Genomic DNA, 20,269 nt, shown 5'->3' with positions numbered 1-20,269 from the left:
TATTCACAGTAGTTTCTCATTGTATGCCCACTCTGAGTATACTTTACTTTGGTTCATTCAAACCCCTTCCATTATTTTCCTTTGCCCCTTTACCTCCCACTTACTAGTTTTCAACAGCTTTCATTTCACATCCTTGTATCCTCTACCTTCACATCTTATGTTTTACGATATTACTGATGCTCTCCCACTCTCTATTCCTTTCCCTGTTTCTCTGAATTTCATAGAGTAGCTCCAGTGTTACTAACATGTTCTGTGTCTGAGTTTGTAAATAATCATGCTTATTTTTGTGTGTATGTTTATCTTTTGTATCTATCTTCCACATATGAGAGAAAACATGTGGGTTTATATTTCTGAGACTGGCTTACTTCACTGAACTTGATGTCCTCCAATTGCTTCCATTTACCTTCAAACCACATGTCATCATTCCTTATGACTGAGTAATACTCCATTGTGTATATATACCACATTTTTTTGATCCATCCATCAATTGTAGGGAACCTGGGTTGTTGCCTAAGCTTGACTATTATGAATAGTCCTGCAATGCACACTGGTGTACCAGTGTCTTTATTATATCCTGTCTTATGTTCCATGGTAGCCCAGGAGTGATATCACTGGATCATATGGCAGCTCTATCTTTTAGTTTTTTGAGGAATCTTCACACTGCTTTTCATAGTGGTTGTGGTAATTTGCATTCCCACCAAGTGTATAAGGGTTCCTGTTGTACTGCATCCTCACCAGCATTTTTTGTCATTGCTTTTGATTATGGCCATTCTAACTGGGGTGAGATGAAATCTAAGTGTTGTTTTGATTTGCATCTCTTTTATAACCAGAGAAGTTGAACACTTCTTTACTTATTGACTGGTTATTAGTACCTCTTCCTTTGAGAATTCCCTGTTTAATATATGTACCCATTTTTCCATTTGGGGTGTTGACACTTTGGGGGTTGAGTTTTTGAGTTCCCTGTATATTCTAGATATTAGTCCCGTATCAAATAAGTAGCTGGAAAAGATTTTCTGTCATTCTGTGGACTATCTATTTAGTCTTCTGTTTGTTTTGCTGTGCAGAAGCAATTTGGTTTGATGCAGTCCCATTTGTTTATTCTTTCTCTTAGATGCTGACACTTTTGAGTTCTATTTAGGAAGTTGTTCACTATACCTATTGGTTCCACTGTATTTCCTACTGCTTCCTAGAGTTGTTTCAAAGTTTCAGGCTTTATATTAAGGTTTTTTATTATTGTTATTGTTGTTGTGCTGGGTGGGTTTACATTGGAGTATTCACAAAACTTCTTACAATGTATCAAATATATCAAACTTGAATTCACTCCCTCTGGTACTCTTTTTCATTCCTCCCTCCCCTGATTTCTGGACCAGTTTCAACAGATTTAACTTTTGCATTTACTTACATATGTATACATTATTTGTGCCACTTCCTCCCCCATCACCACCACCTCCCCCAACTCTTGGCAGAACCTATTCTACCCTCCTAATCTCAGATTTTGTAGAAGAAAAAACACAAAAGATAAAAAAGAAAAACATGACGTTTTTCCCAGTTTGGGATAAAGATAGCTATATAGGGAGATTGGAAGATTATATGTGTTGTTTCCATGCATGTATGTATTACAATCCATATTGTTTCATCTCTACCAGACCTCTTCACTACCCCCCAGTCCCCTCCCTATAGTGGCCCTTGCCAATTTTAGGTTACCAAATTAATTCCTATACAGTAAACACATCAACCACATTCAAGTTTCCTTCCCTTTCCCTATTCCTACTGTATGCATTCTCATCTTAATGCATGACCCATGTCCAATAATATTACTGCAATTGTTTTAGTTCTATAATCTACATATGAGAGAGAATATATGGTTTTTGGCCTTCGGAGCCTGGCTAATTTCACTTACGATAATGATTTCCAGTTCTATCCATTTGCTTGCAAATGACAAAATTTCACTCTTCTTTGTGGCTGAGTAAAATTCCATTGTACATAAGTAGCACACTTTCTTAATCCATATGTCAGTAGTGGGTCATCTTGGTTATTTCCATAACTTGGCTATTGTGAATAGTGCTGCAATAAACATGGGTGTACAGGTGCCCCTGGAGTAACCTGAGTCACATTCCTTTGGTCATATACCTAAGAGTGGTATTACTGGATCGTATGGCAGATCTATGTTTAGTTTTTTAAGAAGTCTCCATATTGTTTTCCAAAGTGGCTGTACTAGCTTACACTCCCACCAGCAGTGTATAAGGCTTCCTTTTTCCCTGCATCCTTTGTTGTTGGTGTTGTTTTTAATGATAACTATTCTAACAGGAGTGATGTAGAATCTTAGTGTGGTTTTGATTTGCATTTCCTTTATGGCCAGGGATGGTGAATATTTTTTCTTGTGGTTTTTGGCCATTTGGATTTCTTCCTTGGAAAATGTTCTGCTTAGTTCAATTGTCCACTTCAGTTGTTCATTGATTTTGGGGGAGTTTAGTTTTTTGAGCTCCCTGTATATTCTGGTTATCAATCCTTTGTCTGATGTATAGCTAGCAAATATTTTCTCCCACACTTTGTGTGGACCCCTCTGTTTACAGACCATTTTTTTTTTGTGCTGAAGCCTTTTAATTTCATGCAGTCCCATTTGTCCATCTATTTGCTTCCAGAGTATTCCCTGCTCTTGTCTGTACTAACTTCAAAGTTTGAGGTCTGATACATTGGTCTGTAGGGTTTTTTTTTACTGCTTTCAAAATTTTGTCCTTACTTTGTTTTTATATCAGATTAATATAACTTCATAAAATTTGCTGAGAAAGGTTATGTCCTCTTCTCTTACTTAAAATGAAGAGCACAATTTTTTATGTCCTATCTGTTTAGAAGTTTTCTTTCTTTAAACTATAAGTCAGGGTTAGGACTCAGTGATAAGGTGCTTGTCTAGCATGTTTGAGGTCTTTGTTTCTATTCCCAGCACTTTAAAAAAAAATCTAAAAGATCTGGTACTTTCTTGACAGCTTTTCTGTTGCAAATTCACTTCTTATAAACCTTCTGTTTTATCTTGATTAAATTTTGGTGGTTTAATATACATACATTACATCTAGGATATAAAAGGATTTTCTGTAAGATGTTTAAATAAATTTAATTCTATTATATAATAACTGAATTTTATATGTGAATAAAATATTTTATAAGATAACTGAGGGAAATGTGCATATGGACTTGATATATTCAATTTGAAGTAGACTCACAAGTTCTTTTTGTTTAGAATATGGAAACTAGTAGAAGATGAAAACAGTGAGATATGTCAGAGGAAGAGATTTAAGAACACTAGGGGATAGGTCATGGAAATGAGTGATAAATTGGAAATGATAGTGTAGTTACAGTTGTAACTGATAATATGAAGGGGATGTCACTAAGTTAGGAGTTGAGAAGAAAGGATTTTTAACACATGGCTTTTGAATAATTCTGTTACATAGAACAGTGATTAGCTTATTGATGCTTTTGCTAACACCACCTACATTTTATCTTCTGCAGCTTTGTGATTTTGAATACCTGGTTAAGAAGTTAGTAGACATCTGCCACAAGAAAATGCAAGCTATTCAAGGTTGATATGTGTACACTCCATAAGCATCTTGTTCATGACTTGCAAAGTATGGAAGCAATTTTTTTAATGTCATGCCATGCATGAATTAATTTGATTGCTGAAATAATTTCCAACTTGTATTCTGCAGAACACAGCAGAAAGTTTGTTAATTTTTCTTTTCTGACTATTTTTAAAGGTAATGGTAATTCTTGGGAGTTTAAAATACATTCCAATCTAGACATAAACGATATAATACTTCTGGTTTCTGAGAGGGATCTATAGTGTAAAATACATGGCTACGATATTTAGTATGATTGCACACCATGGAAATGCAAGGGTATGAGTTTGTACGAGTTTAATAAATTCCAAAGTAAAACAGAAAAAGTTTTATGAGAAGAATATTTGGTTACAAAAGAGCAATTCAAACTGTTATTGGCCAGTAAAACTTCTTGTAGTCCCAAGGTATTTTTGATAGAAAATATTCATAATGTACTTTGAGGAAATTTCTAATAAGACACCACTTTATTTAATTAGTCTCATTCATTATCTATAACTTGAAATATGCTTTGGATTTGATAAATCCAATGTGGATCCTGCTGTCAACTTCTTATCATTTCGAAATGGATAATATAATCAGACAAAAAGAGTAAGACATGACGTTAGGATAGTTTTAACAATTGCTTTTGATGTTTAGAGAACAGAGAGATAAGCTTCGCCAAGGAGAACTTAAGAAAACTTATGAAGGAAATAGAATTTTAGGCGAGTCTTCTATAAAAAAAAGAACTGAAATTTTTGATAATGGTATGAAATGGAATTAATTTCCTATCATATAAAATTTATAAGGAAATACATAGCTACTAAGAGGATGTGGCCAAATAATGTCTATTAATTTATTTTCTTGATAAACAAAGTCAATTTACACCTACTATTAATCAGTCAATGTGTGAAGTTCCAGGGATTTAATAACCTGTAAGAAAATGAAAAATACTAGAAAAAATAGAAAGTTTGCCACCATAAAAAGTAATAAATGACATGACAAAGTTTGCAGAATGCTATGAGGGGACAGAGAAGAAGATTAGGTGTCTGGCTTAACCATGGAATCCACCTTCTCTGAGAATGACTATGAAAATGTGAGTAAAGGAAAAGAAATGATACTTATGTCATCCATAAACTAAAATACAGGAAAAAGTCCTGAGATCAGATGAAAGAGTGAATCTCAGGAACTTATTGCAGATGACCATACTATAATTAATTTAGCAAGGTCATGGAGAATATAGGATGTCTGAAGACTACTTATTTCCATGTCAGAGAAGGAAGGAGTTCATAACAGGTAAAGGAGCAAGAGAGAGGAAGCAAGCAAGAGTGCGAGAGAGAGGGAGAAAGTGGGGGAATTATGTAACATATGGAATTTCAGAGTCTTTGGGGTGATGACATGACTAGTTCTGGTCTAACTTTTTGAGTGGTAAAGATGATGAAATACAGATTTCATTACATTATTTTGATTTTATAGAAATGGAAATTTTTATTAACTTTACAGATACCAAGGAACTAGTTGGTGCAAATGAAAATTTTCAGAAAGCTAGAAAACCAAAGAATTAACTTGTTATAGCTTTTGGAACTTCTAAACAATGGCAAAAACTTTGAGCCCTCTCTAATTTCTTATAAGTAATTTCTTGCCAAAAGAATATTGTAAGGATTATATAATTATTCTCTAAGGGATTAACCATAAGAGAATGTTGCATTCAATTTTAAATATCAACTTGTGAATTAGTTATTTACATCATAAGAACATGATATAAATGCTTAGATTAAATATGGCAAAATACATCATACTATTATTGTCAGTATTTGGATGTGGAACATGCAATGAAATTTAATGTCACTTTTTTACCTTGTATTTTTAAGACATGTTGAATTCTTCTTTGGTATACATAAGTATAGCAGGTGACAAATTTATGACATTTTACATATTCTGTTAAAGTGAACTTTAGTAACCTAAGACATATAATCATAAATATGTATATTTTAATGGACATAGAATATATATTAAAATGGCTGAAACTTTATTTCTACAAATTCTTCATTGTGTTCTTTTCTTTTTTCTGGATACATTACTTGCAGTTATCTGAAATTATCTATTCAAATCTTTAAATTCTTAAAAATTTTCACTGTATTAAAAACATGAATTTTACTGCTACATTTACAACCCTTAACATTAGTGTTTGTCATATAGTAATTGTTCAGTAAATGAATACATTAATAAATAATCACATTATTAAATGTGATTTTCATTGACTTTAGAATGAACCCACAATTACTTACTTTCAGATGACCTGGTGATTTGGTATAGGGATAACAATAACTTATTTTTAAATATCTCCTTTAGTACTTAAGAAGTTAATTATCTAAAGTAGATTAATAGGATCTTTCTGGGTGACATATATTTTCTTTCCCCCATTTCCCAGCTTTCCTAATAATTTGAGAAATAGTGGAGACTTGTAGACTCCTATCTACTAGTTGTTCCATACGTATGAATTATATTAAAAGAATGAGTAATGTTAAGTGATCACAATCTGCAAAGCCCATGTAGATCCTCTAAAACTAATGACTACATTTCTTCTCTGATGGCAGAGGAATGTTGTGTCACAAGTAACTTGCAATTCAATTTCTTAGCTCTTTACATAAAGTATGTAGATTTGTCAGGAATGACATAGCCCCCAGCTCCTTGTATGTGGTTGTACACTCTACAGCTTCAGTTACTTATACTATAGTCAACAGTGGTTTGAAAATTAACAATTCATAAATTATCAATTGTGGACAGTCTAGGTAGCATGATGAAATCTCATGCCATCATGTGCCATCCCGTCAATGATGTCAGTCAACCCTCTGTTCAGTGTATGCACACTGTCTTGGTGACCTGCATTTATGTCACTTAGGATCTTTGGTGGCTATCTGATTGATTGTCATAGTATTGTAGCACTGTGGTCAAGTAATCCTTATTTTACTAAGTAATAGTCTCAAAGTGTAAGAATAGTGGACTGGCAATTTGGTATGCCAGTAATGCAGGCAATTCAGATAAGCCACAGAGAAGTTGTAAAGTGCTTGCTTTAAGTGAAAAGTTAAAAGTATAATAAGATATTTTGAGGGACAGATCACATTCATATAAACTTTATAGTTTATTGTTATAACTATTATTTTATTAATTAGCATTGATCAAACACAGTGGCTGATTTATAAATTGAGCCTTAGCATAGATAAGTTTTGTGTAGGAAAAACGTACTATGTATAAAAGCTGGTAATAACTATGGTTCCATGTATTCACTGGAAGTCCTGGAACATGTCACATGTGGATAAGGGGAAGATTATGAGATTATTATTTTTTTCCATTTGTCCCCTGATAAATTGCCATTATTTTCTCCTAATGGTTATTATATCTCTTGCTTATGCAGTTCTACATTTTCTGTTCCAGTCTTAACATTCCTTAAAGTTAATTCAAGTTACAAATTATAGTTGTAAACTATTACTTTCCTTTACTCTAATGTTGAAATTATCTTAGATTTCCTTGAAAAGTTGAATGTTTATTCTTATTCTTTTTGTGCCTTCCATCTCTCTTCCTCTCTCACATTCCTTAATGTGCTTGTGGAGTTACTTTTCATTTTTTGGGTATCGAAAAAGGTGTTTTTCCAAACTCCATTCTTCAGTGCATTACAGTCATCCATGCATTATAGTGTCAGTACATTTAGAAATATGTGTAGCCTCTCAAAATAATTTAAATTTTCCCTAATGGACATTTATGCTCATCAAATCATGGAATTGAACAGAACCAAATTGCTAATCAAAATCTGGCATGAACCATGCTACTTTATTGAAAATATAATTGAACTAAATTCAAATATTTTTTGCTGAATTGGAACTTGAGCAAAAAAATTAAAAAACAAAAACAAACATAACCTGAATATATTATGAAAGTAATAAGATAAAAATTTAAAACTTGAGTCAAAACTATTTATTTGATTCAGATATTAAAAAAAAAACAACAGCTGCCCGACCCATAAATAGAGCCAGCTCTACGAAAAGAGAAATTAGGGAATAAGTAGTAAAAAGTTAAAGATAATTTCAAACCAATAACAGAAATGAAAAAAATACTTATGAAATAGAGCCAACTTGTTTAGTTTGGAATCCAACATTCTGTGCACCTCTGAACTCAGGGATAAAATAGACGTGAATTTATATTCCATTGACAGGTAATCATTCACTGAAAGAAAGGCCTCATCCCCAAACATCCTAGGAAAGGTGAGTTGTCAGTTAACGAGAGCTATGTGTTGGATAGAGTGCCCTTGTGCCACTGTGGTTACCATTCACCAGTGATCACATGTACTGCGACAGGATTTTCATCCCCCTTTCATCTTATGCTAGGTCTCCTAGCATAAGAGATTGTCCAACACAGAGAATTATAACCCCTCTCAACCCCTATGAAAGCACAAGCACAAACTAATTAATCAGCTAGTTTACTTCTAGGAAGAAAAATGTGAGCTTGGAAGAATACTAAATATATGTCATATCCTGGTTACCAAGGAAACATATCACCTACCCAGAATTTAAATGCTTAGGTATACCCAGGAAATATATGAGAGAGATTCCTTCTTTGTATGAAATCAGAAAAACTATTTCACTGCAAATCTTTAAAATATTAAAAAGCAAGAATTACTTCATACATTAATAATGAACAATATCTACAGTAAAGTTTTAACATTTTGCTTTAAGTAATTTGTTTTAAGGAGATTATGGTATCTTTGTGACTATTTTTGAGAATGAGCATGTATGTTAAATACATATGCTTTCTACATATCTGTTTGAGAATGTCTCTATGCATAATAGAAGTACAGAGTATTATGAAAGCAAATCATGAAAATTTATGGTATTTTGAAATTGCATTAAAGTGTAGTACTTGATCTATGAAAAGATGTACTGAAATTACAATCCAAAGTGGAATATTAAAATAATGAATAGCAAGGAGTATGAGATAAAAAACATCCAATCTCACTCTGGAAATAAGGATAACAATTTCTCTGAAGAATTTCTGTTTCATAACTATAATGCATCAATGCTGACTTGGGGAACACAACAACCTGCAGTTCAATAGCTATTGTGTTTATTATTGCCAATGCAACGAATATGTTATCAGTGCAAAAATTATTTTGGATAAATCAAAAATGATATGTAGTTGTAATTTTACAGTTGATTTTAATAATACATGCAACTTTATTAAATACATGTTTGGAATGTCACTCTTCTATGAATAATTTTATATTTCACTAGCTCTTAAGTTGAAAGAACAAAGTCATTCATTTTGTATGCAAGTAGATGTTTGTGGTACCAATTCAATCAAAACATTTGCTGCCAAAAAGCTTTTTTTTTAATTTTTATGTTATTGTCTTTCATAATTCAGGTTATCTGGAATGAATATACCACCACCAATTATCAGCAACAAAAACTGGCTCAGACTGCACTTTGTTACAGACAGCAATCACCGCTTTCGTGGATTTAGTGCTCCTTATCAAGGTATATTTAAGGAATACCTCTGTCTCTTTTGATGTGTGAAATCATTTTGGAATGCACAACTGTTTTTTTGTGATAGAAGCAAAAATATATTTAGCATTTATAAATGGTCATTTGAATAGCCCAAAGTGGTCGTTATAACGATGAGGAGTTAATGCGATTGAAACTATTTTACAGTAATAAGGTTATTTGATTTTTCTTGCACAATGCTAGAGTAAAAAATATTATGACTTTTAAATGCAGTAGCAAAAGACATAATATTTTGTATAAAATAAAGTGCTTCAGCAATTGAGCATGCTACAAAATTCTGCAAAACCCTGCAGTTGTAAACTTTTCTTCATCCAAAATTCATACTCACACACCATGTGCTTATTCTTCCTAGTTTAATTAAATCTGTTAGGATTATTATCTACCAATTTTATTAACAGACATAATTTGAATAAATAAGGTATAGTATTTGATGTGTTATGCTGGAAAATCTCTTTGGAACAAAATTATTGTGAAGATGGACTATTAATGAAAATATAGTCTACGATGTTCATTAGGATTATGTGGGCTTGGAGTAAGTACTTTGTAGACTGTATGTTAGTAATTCATTTCATTATTGGTAGAGTATCAACTATGGCTCAGCGAATAGTGAGTTTTGCTGCAGTTACATTTTGCCATTTATTTGTTTTTTTGTTTTTGTTTTATAAATATTTTCCTCTTTAGTAGTCTTTAGTCAAAGCACTTTGTAAATTCAATATGGTGATTTTAGGCAGCTTATACTTAGTAAATAAACCAGCATTAAACGAGATATTGTTTTCTACAGTACAGATTTTAGTCATTAATTTATATTTTCAGCACCAATAATCCCCTTGTAACTGTTTGATCAATAATTTCTCCCAATAACATTATCAGATTAATGTGATTTGTAATTTAGCTTTCATATTAGTACATTGAATATCACTGTAATAAAAATCCCTAGAAGAGGACTGATGGAGTGGCTCAAGTGAAAGAGTGCTGGCCGAGCAAGCTCAAGGTCCTGAGTTCAAACCCCAGTATCACCAAAAAAAGAATGTCCCTAGGAAATTCAAAAGTTTTAGACAAAATCCGCTACAGAAAATCTTCTATGATTTCTGTTTTTAAAGTTGCTAACTGAGATGGAAACATGAATGTAAATATGTTTTTAGAACTATACTCTTTATTATCATTACTCAAACTAGAAAATATTACCAGTTATCAAATGCTATATTTTAAAAACATTCATAGAAAATTCATTTTTAAATTAATTTAAAAATTTTTTTAATTTAAAAAAAATAGCTGCTAAGGCATGGGAATTTTAATATTATCTAGATGTAATAGTGGCAATTTTATATTTGCAAAAATAGTTTATCCAGTTTCCAATTTGTTTTTGTTGTCATTGTTTTTAATTTTAATTTAATTTAATTTTGGGGGGTTTTGTTTCTTTTGTGACTGGCTTCCTCTCTGTAGCCCAGGCATGACTTGAACTAATTATGTAGTCTAGGCTGGCCTCAAACTTGAGCCTCTCAAATTCTGGGATTATATCTATGCCCCCCTCTGCTAGACAAAATTACAATTTATAAAGTTTTGTGCACTTGAGAACTCAGAGAAAAAAAAGTTTATAATGAAAATAAATAATTATTATGATGACTATCTGTTGCTTGAACCCTTTCCTTGTGGAGTTCTCAACCACATGATTTTATTCCTACATGCAGTGAGTTAGGAAAAGGGCATGGCAGAAATTCCAAAGACTGTGATTCATGTGGTTGGTAAGTTTCTACTTGATTTATAGAAACTTTCAGTTGGACACCTACTCTTTTACTAAATAGAAATGAGGTAGCATTTATTTTATATTTAAATGTAAAAACTGGAGGAAAAGCCAAGTCTATCTCAAAACCTCAGTGGTACTATATTTATATTATGCAACACAATGTCATAAAATTGGTATTCTCAGGAAAGGTTGTTTTGGAATATACAACAACACAAAACTGCCACTAGATTTGTGTGTTCAATTATTTTTAGCATTCTACTCATTGATCTTAAATTGACTTCTACAGTATTTTCAAGAGATAATTTGATTTTCAACTATTGCCTGTCTTGTTTCACCACTGGAAAATGGCATATCAATTAATTCTCCATAAATAAAATGGAAAGGAAGTGTTTCAAAGAGTATGAGTTATTTCTATTTTTTCAGTAGAAAATGAGGATCAAAACAAGGTGATTTTTGTATAATCTATATCTACAGAATATAGAAGAAATAAAGTGATCCATGTAGGCAGAAGCTGAGATTTTAAAATAAGATGAAGGGAAAGTTGTATTGCCTATAGTATCCCACTACATTGCATCCTTTCAAAACTTTCCTCATTAGAGGTAATTTTTCTAATTCTGTTATCTTGCAGAAATATTTTACCTAGGTAGCAGGAGTTCAGTTCGAGAAGTAATTGCTGAAATTGTAATCTAATGAAAAAATATGATTTTGGAAACCACTCTAATAAAAAAATAATAATTTTGACATGCAGAAATACATGAAACTGTAATCATACTTTTTACATTGCTCCAGGACATTATTTCATGTCACAATTATCTAAATTAAAATCAATTTAAGTGGAAAAGTTTGCCCAATATATTATATAAAAGTCAAAAGCAAGTGTCCAAGCAACTCAGTTTCTTAATAACTCAAGTACTTACTGACTATTCAGTAATTATTATTGATCTAGTTATAATTTTGAGTTTATTTGATATTTTAATAGAACTCTTGTGTTTTTAAGATTGATTATTTTCCTTATAAAGTTTTTATTTAATCTATTACCCCTATTAAACACTGTGAAAATTAACTGCAAACTCCTCAAGATTTCATTGAATGCTTTTAACTACTTTTATATTTTGTTTCATAATTGATGGAATAGACACACACCAAAGTGCCTTCACAAACAGTCTTCTTAAATTGTATTATAGTATTCTAACCATCCTATCAAACAACATCCATTAGGATTGGTTGTAGAATATTAATATTTATAAATTTGCATTTCCAATATTAGCAAAATTCACTGTAAATTTTGAACTCGCTGTGGGGAAGCACACAAAAATTAATTTTGTATAGTTTAAGCTGGAAAAGATGTGCCATGTCTCATATACATCAAGTGGGCACTCTTCCTTTTTCAACAGGAATTTATGCCAATTGCACAACTAAAAATAACTAACAAACTTGGATTTTCATTGCTCTTCAATGAGTGATCAAAAAGTATCTTCTCCCTCTTCTGGCATATTTAGTTCCAAATTTCCTAAAATATCAAACCTTAAATTCCTCTCTGTATTTCTCTGTTTCTTTATCTCTCTCTCTGAATATGTAAATCTGCCATGTTAGCAAATTTTGAACATTTGCATCAAACTGAAGAATGTCAGAAATATTTCAAACAGATATATTTCCTAAATTCATTTCTGTTTGAGTTTAAAGTTTGCTTTTTGTTTGTATGTGAATAAAATTATTTCCCATAACCTGGAAACAAACAATAAAATAATATAATTAAATAGAAAAATAATAAAGTAGTTTTCTGCTTGATTTGCATATTATCTTATAAATAAAATTAAGTAGAATCTGAGAGTACAATGCTAAAATAAATATGATTCTATTTCTTCAAAATTACTAAGAAAAGATATAATTTAAGTGAAATTCCTATAATATGTAAACTATTTTCCCTCTTTGAAGTTTTACATTGAATATCTCCATTCACATCTATCATTCAACTGTCTTTTTTCTCTTGATTTTATTTCTACTGTAAATCTTATTTTAAAAGTTTTTATCATTTCCTCTTTGATATAATTGTTTTCCTCTTTAATTTTCAGCTTTCCCCAAAGAAAAATCATTTCAATACTATTTTAGCATAATTGTCTTTATTCTTAAATATTATTCTTACAGTCAAATTCTATTAAAACTCTTTTAATAAGAACTTCAACTGTGCTGCTTATCACAATTCTTCTTAAAGTGTGATGTTTGGACATTTTCTTAGCTGTTTGTTGCAGCATTCACGTTACTGTTACTTTTATTTGACTTTTGCCTTTTTAGTGTAAACCTAAAATCTCTTTCTTTCCTATTCCCATACAGGCGCAACAATCATGTTTCTATTTTCTAAATCAGAAAGAGATTTTCAGATCACACTCAATTGCCCAATATGCAAAATGTTGCCTTTGGAAGATGGTTAAGACATGTTACTTTTTATCTATAGGTCTTCATCTGCAAGTATTAAATATTATTAAAATATTATGTTATTAAACAGTTAATATATTTTGAACGTTCAGTCACAGATGCCACAGCTGTTGGCATTCATATAATTATCTTTTGTGAGTAATTTCAGGAATGGCAGCATTTAATCAATTCCAAATATCTAAATATGAGTTTTTCTATATTGTAGCATAATTCTTCTAAATTTCTATAGATTTTTTTCACATTTTGACTTGTTCATTCATTCCATAACCATCATTGTATGACTCTTATTGCATAACCATCATTGTATGACTCTTATTGCATAAGGAAATTTTTTATTTTCTATTAATATGTTAATTTTTTAACATATTAATAGAAATATACAATGTTTTAAATTTATGAATGATAATATTTCATAGAGTCAATAGCTGTATCTTGAGTTAGGGATCAAGTAAAATCTGTTGTGTAAGAAAAAGTTTTTTCAAGGACAGAAAATTTTAAACCATATTGAAAATGCACTTCCACAAACTTGAGTTACATGAAAGTGATACACAGCATTTTATTTCCATTTCATTGAAAAGCGAGTATCTTTGAAGTGCTAACCTTTTTATACTTTGATAGGTTTTTATGTAAATATGTGTACAAAGATAAATAAGACTATTGGGGTTATAGAATATTGTATTAGATAAGAATAAGATTTGGGGTCACAAGATGAGAATTGCATCAAGATGCCAATGGTCTTCTGAGTTCTCTGAGCCTTGGTTTCTCTGTGAGTTAAAAGAATCACAATATCTAAAACATTATTGAGACTTCTTTAGTAGAAATTGGTATGTAATAATAAAGATGCCTCAGTGCAAAGAGATCATCAAGCATATGGATGGGTGAGAATGTGCACATTCCAACCATGGGCAGCAAACAACATAAATATTGTGACCAAACTTATTGCTTAAATCTCTGAGCCAGAGTTAAAATTGAAAAAAAAATTAAGACTCCACATTTTTCACTGTCACAAAATAACCATGCCCACGTTTCTCAAAGGAAACACATTTTACCTTGGAACCAGTATTAAAACGGGATGTTTTATATCTAAAACTGAGAAGCATTTTCCTTTCTATGAAAGATTTTTTGAAATGATAAATGTAGTCCAAACTTCAAAATGGAATGCAGCATCAAATCAAAGCAAATTTCTCTTAAGGTAATAGTGTTCTAATCTCTGCTTTCACTAGTATGTTTAATGTATGTTTTGGTTTATTTAGACATCAGTTTTTCTTGTCACTGCACGTATCCACGGCTAGTAAGAGACATGGAGTCACTGATGGGCAGGGTGGTGCATTATGTAATCCCACCAGTAGGGAGATGGAGGCAGGAGATTTGTAAGTTTGATGTCTACATAAAGAAGCCTTGTCTCAAAAAACCAAAAAACAATATGGAGTAGTCAAATATCCCACCATACTAATTTTGAAATGCCCTTCTATAATTTGTTAATTCTCAGTATGAACTGTACTTATTACGCAAGTGTCTCATGAGAAAGTGTTTATCTTAAGAGAGACCACAACTTTTGGTTCAGACGAATGAGTGTACTTTGCACTCATGGGGTGTTTGGACATGCACAGATAAGTTACTTTTCTGCCAAATACATTCAGTGGAGCTTTGTTATACAATTCAAGATGTACTCAGAGAGTATATACTTTTTGAAGTTATATGTTTTGTTAAATTTTTAGTGAGTATATGCTGCATAATAATTCATAAACAAAATATTTGAATTCTTATCTCAAAATACAGCTGCATTATTTTCAGCTTATGAAATAAGCTAGCTATTTTCCAGAGTGTGAGGGAATGGAAATGAAAGTTTCATTGGTGTATAGTTTTTGTGAATCATTTACAATCTTTTATTTGCTTTCTTTACTTTGATTTTGATATGATTATTACCACATTTCTATCTTTGTTTCCTTTTATCCTAAATAGTTACTTTCACATGGAAATTCTTTCTTTTCTAAATTGTATTATAGAGCAAAAAAATGGAGAGAAAATTATTTTACTTCATGAATATGGACATGTCTGTTCTGAGATTCATCCTTTTAACTTTTAATTATATTACAATACCTACACAAACAGAAGAAATAATCAAAATTTTTAACAGTCAAAATGGTCCGTCTCAATAATAATCAGGCTGTGTATAGGGACCATAAAATATCTCTGATAGCATTTCTTCTGTGATATAAATGAATACTTCTTAGTAATATAAATGAAAAATTTAAGGTATTATATCATGTCAATAAATAAAGAACTTAGAGTTAAATTTGTCAAAAATAGCATATGTATTTCATTTTCATTTTTAAAGTCCACTAATTTAATTTAAAATAATGTCTATGATGTTTGAAATTTTCTTAATATAAAGAAATAATTGTGGTTATTGCAATATTACAAATGAAAATTTTGATTGTTAATAAAAACTACCTTCTATAAAAATTTTAATCCTCAAAATGTATTCACCAATCTTTTCACATATGTCCCACCACAAAATCATGTTAATAAATTGTGGACATATTCCAGTAAACTAGCTCAGTTTTAGTTCATTTAAAATTTCCACAAATAAGACATTCTGCTGTGAAATGATACCTACTAAACTCAGCAAAGTATTCATCAGAAATACAATGCTATCAGCTTATTTTTGTTTAACTCTAATCAAATATAATAATTTCTATTGAGATTTTATCTTTCTAAAGATGTTTACATTGCTTAATTAAAATTTAAGCCATGTGACTATATTTAGATTGAAATATAGCTGCAATATACAAAATTAGGTTTCATAAATAAAACAGAATTTTAGGAACAGTGTTGACTATTTCCTTTATCTTGCCTAACATCTTATAGTCCTCTTTATTCTGGTTATGAATTAATAATACCCATCAACATTGAGCCAACTTGGAATAATTGATGGATATGATTCAAGTGAAAATCATAGAAGTCAGTAAGTTCAAATCTTTATCAGAGTAAAGAGCATTATTTAGAATCAGATTTTAATGGGGTTCAGTGCACTGTGTACTGGGGAAGTGGAAGAGAATAAGTGTATTTAAAAATAGTCACAGAAATCAGCATAGCATTGGTATCAAGGTGACTTTGCCTTATAATAATAAAGGAGGTATCATAAATACTTTCTTTAACAAATATAATTTTAATGCTTATATGTTTTAAATGCTTATAAATATATAGGCTTTTTATTGATATCCTTAAAAATTCAAAGTCAAATTATATGAACTCTATGTTACTATCTGAGAGAGCTAATTTAGAAAAATGATTGCAATTTAAGTTAACATTGTCACAAATATCAAGTCCTAATAAGAAGAGATAATCTAGCAATGTCCAATTGTAAAATAGATAATATTTTCTACAATATATAGTATGTTCAGATGTAGTGCTTTACAAGTGCAAAACTGAAAAAAAAAACCCAATAGGTCACTTTGTGCAATACTTTCATATTGTATAGAACAAACTTAACATGGAACAATTTCTTCTAAGATATTTTTTTAAACTCAGTTTTCTTGGAATAAATGATCAAATTCTCAGGGTGTATACCACCTTCTTCCTTTTCAGAAATGCTTCTAAATGTGAGCAATACCCTATCATCCTTAACAATGATGGGTAGTGGGATATAACCAAGCTGCCAATATAAACACTTGCTCACTAATGAGTATTAGCTACTTTCACTAGTCATGTTACTTATCAGTGATTAAGAGTCACTCAAGCACCCATTGTTGTTCTGTACAAGTAACCTCTGGTCCATTCTCTTAACATAATCAATTGTTCACTTTGTGCTCCATAATGTCTTTTGCTATCTTCCATTCATGCTCTAGCAAATATTCATTAAGCCACATTTTCTGCAATAAATTATCTTTGTTTTAACCATGATGCCCCCATCACAGGATCCTGGTTGTCTGTTAACTCATTTGTACCTATCTGGCACCCAAGAAGACTCATTGCTCAAGGAAGTATAAATTACCAACTAGGGAGAAATTATTTCTCTGGTGTGCTGCTCCACTCTGCTGAATGCTGGTGTCTCTGCAGGGCTTACACTTTTCCATGAGGCAATGCTGTAAGGTATCTGAAGAATGTATCTAGAAAATGAAGTTTAAGATATGGATAGATATTGGTTTCTTCTCTCATTGAATCCTATCCTCTGTGGAATTTTTACAGAAAGGTTCAGTTTAGATTTCTTGTTTCTTTCAGATGGTGGGGACAGCTTTTATTTTGTCTAATCCTGAGTTCTCACTAAACTTGACTTTTCATAAAACTATTAACTGAGTTTCCCAAGCCCCCTTTTCTTCTAAAAAGTGAACCTTTTGAAAGTTACATAATTCAAACTTCTACAAGAACTTTCATAAAGCAGAGGAATCCAAGGAACACCAAAATGAGAAAGGCTGTCTTTTAATGTCTACATTTTAAGTATCTGCCATATTATAGATGCTCAACATATGTTAAAAGAGTGATTGCTACACACTTTACAAATAATGTGTGCCCAATTTTACATGATATTTGCATGCATTATTTCATATAATCCTCACAATATCCCATTACTTGAATTGCTTTCCATATTACATAAAGTGATACAAAGGTCCTAAGCAAAGTTACAAGATACACCCTACACAAGGATGTCTAGCCTAAGTGGTAAGTGGAAACTAATGAAAATCTTGCACCTCTTGCTAAGCTGTAAGGCCGATGCAGTATTCATCCAGAAAAGGAGGTATTCACTCAGATGTCCTATTTTAGCAAACCAGAGGCCTGTCAAAAAGCATTAAGCCCAAGGTCACTTTATGTAACAGCAGAACGAGGTCTTAAGGCTTAGCACTTACTGCTTCTAAGACCAATGTTAATTCTGCACTCTTAGTTATCCTCAAATGGGGATATTTTTTCTCAGAAAGAAAAAATATGTGGGAATCAAATTTGGAAATAAAAACATGAATATTGTGGAAATTTATTGTTCATTATTAAAAGTGACGTTCAGAAAATGACAGTTGTTAAATTATGTGTAAAGCACTCTGAAGATTATCTGGCAAAAAGTAAACAGTATATAAATTGTGAACTATTATCATTGTCCTCAGTAGCAGTAACATCAACAGTGACATCACTTTTATTATTTGACTAAAAATGACTTGAAAGGCAATTTCAGGTATATTATTTATAAAAGGAGCATTATTTGAAAAAAGATTCCAGTCACTCACAGAAATTTGTTGAAGACTTGTATTTTCAACTGCATAACTTAAGTGCTGTTTTGCTGATTTTTTAAAAGTCTGCATACTTAATTACAGGTTTCTATATAGTAGCAATCTTAATGGAAATTTTCCCCATTAAGCTATATCAAACATTTATCGGGCCAACACCTTGTAAATTAACAATGAGAGATAGCAGCAGAGTGTGTTCATTGCTACTATATACATAGTAGTGAAACAAGTAATAGCATCTACTATTATGTACTTTTATAATCCTTTATAAGTTCAACTATTACTGAGTGTTGGTGGAAAACCCAAGAACAAATCTGAACTTATAAAACAACTTGGGGTGAAAGGAATGCAAGAACCTTTGTGGGAAAGGCAATGATTTCAAAATACCCAGTGAGCCATTTTTGAAAACAGGTCAAATTAAAACACTGTATTATTTATCTAGAAAGAAATTAACCCTATTGCATTGGATTATATCATCCCTTCTCATAAAAATTATGAGCAGGACTGTTCAGAACTTTATAGTTAACATGAACTCCAGATTTTCTAGTCATGTGCCTCTGTCAGAATTCCTAAAGGGCACTTACTTTTCTACATTATCAATCTAACAAAAAACCAGTAAACCTTTTTATAGTGTACATGTTAAATAGTGGGATGTGGCAACAGAAGCTAAAGCTGCAAAAGGGGAGAGAGAGAATAGAGAAGAAAGGGAGAAAGAAATAAAGAGAAAGAGAGAGAGAATCTCAGGTTTTAATATTCCTTCTCAGAGTATTGTGGAAATAGCACTAGGTTGTAAGTTGGTAAATCTTGGTAGAGACTCCACTGAGTGAACTTGAAAAAATTCTTTAACATCTCAGTACTGTAAGGTCTTTAACTTAAAATCTACTCTACCAGGAACCAGCAACTCAACTTCACTGTGAAATGCCTCCAGAGTCCATTCCTTTGAAGGTCCTCAGCTCCTACCTTGTCATTAACTGTTGTATTCTCCTCCACCCTTTAGCAGAGGAGTAACCAAACAATGAATAACAATAATAGTATCACACTCACATACATCTGTAAAATTTTAAATTTTCTTTAAAAAAGTAAAATAAGTAGGTGTGATTACATTTAATTACATTCAATCACCATGTCAAAAAAATATTGACAATCAAATAGTTAATATAAAAATTAAGTCATATATTTTATATTTTATTTTTTACATTAAATCCTGAAGATGCAGACAGCATTTTATCTTTGCAGTACATCTCATACTGTACTTTAATTTTTCTTTGGGAAAAGTTGATCTGTTTGATAATTTAGAAGAATAATCAACTGGCAATTTAAACAGGATTCCTATTTATTATAAACCATTATTTACTGAGATACCAGGTTAATTCTTGTTACCTTCATAAAATAATGAAAGAAACACATTTAATGTTATTTGAATGTATGGTATTGTAAAAGATGCAGATCTCAATTCCTTTGCTAACATTCAATTCTATCTTATAGAATGCAATAGTTAAAATAAAATTCAGTCTTATGTAACCATGATATCATGCTTAATGCCAAATACTTTGCACTAGATGTATCTAAATTCAAATTTTTTAAAAATTTAGCTATACTCCAAATGCTCAAAAGATGTAAGTGCCTTGTGGGTATAATTATGAAATGTGTAGCTGACAGCAGATAAGATGCAAAGACCTCTTGTGTCAGCCATGTTGGATCTGTCCATTTATAAGAAAGCATGAATTAGTTAAA

At 31.3% G+C, this 20,269-nt stretch overlaps 1 protein-coding gene across 6 annotated transcripts in view; it reads left to right on the top strand.

The window, feature by feature from the left end:
• Csmd3 (CUB and Sushi multiple domains 3) overlaps positions 1 to 20,269 on the top strand; it is a 1,205,819-nt gene that overhangs the window by 433,588 nt on the left and 751,962 nt on the right. For all 6 annotated transcript variants that reach the window (XM_074069090.1, XM_074069089.1, XM_074069088.1 and 3 more), the window contains one exon: positions 9,003 to 9,115. In XM_074069090.1, coding sequence (XP_073925191.1) covers positions 9,003 to 9,115 — 113 coding nt within the window. The remainder of the gene's footprint in view (positions 1 to 9,002; positions 9,116 to 20,269) is intronic.

Source organism: Castor canadensis, chromosome 3 (genome assembly GCF_047511655.1).
Source record: "Castor canadensis chromosome 3, mCasCan1.hap1v2, whole genome shotgun sequence".
Lineage (NCBI taxonomy): Eukaryota > Metazoa > Chordata > Mammalia > Rodentia > Castoridae > Castor > Castor canadensis.
The sequence above is the reverse complement of the archived record's forward strand: the minus strand, read 5'-3'. Positions and strand labels throughout refer to the sequence as shown.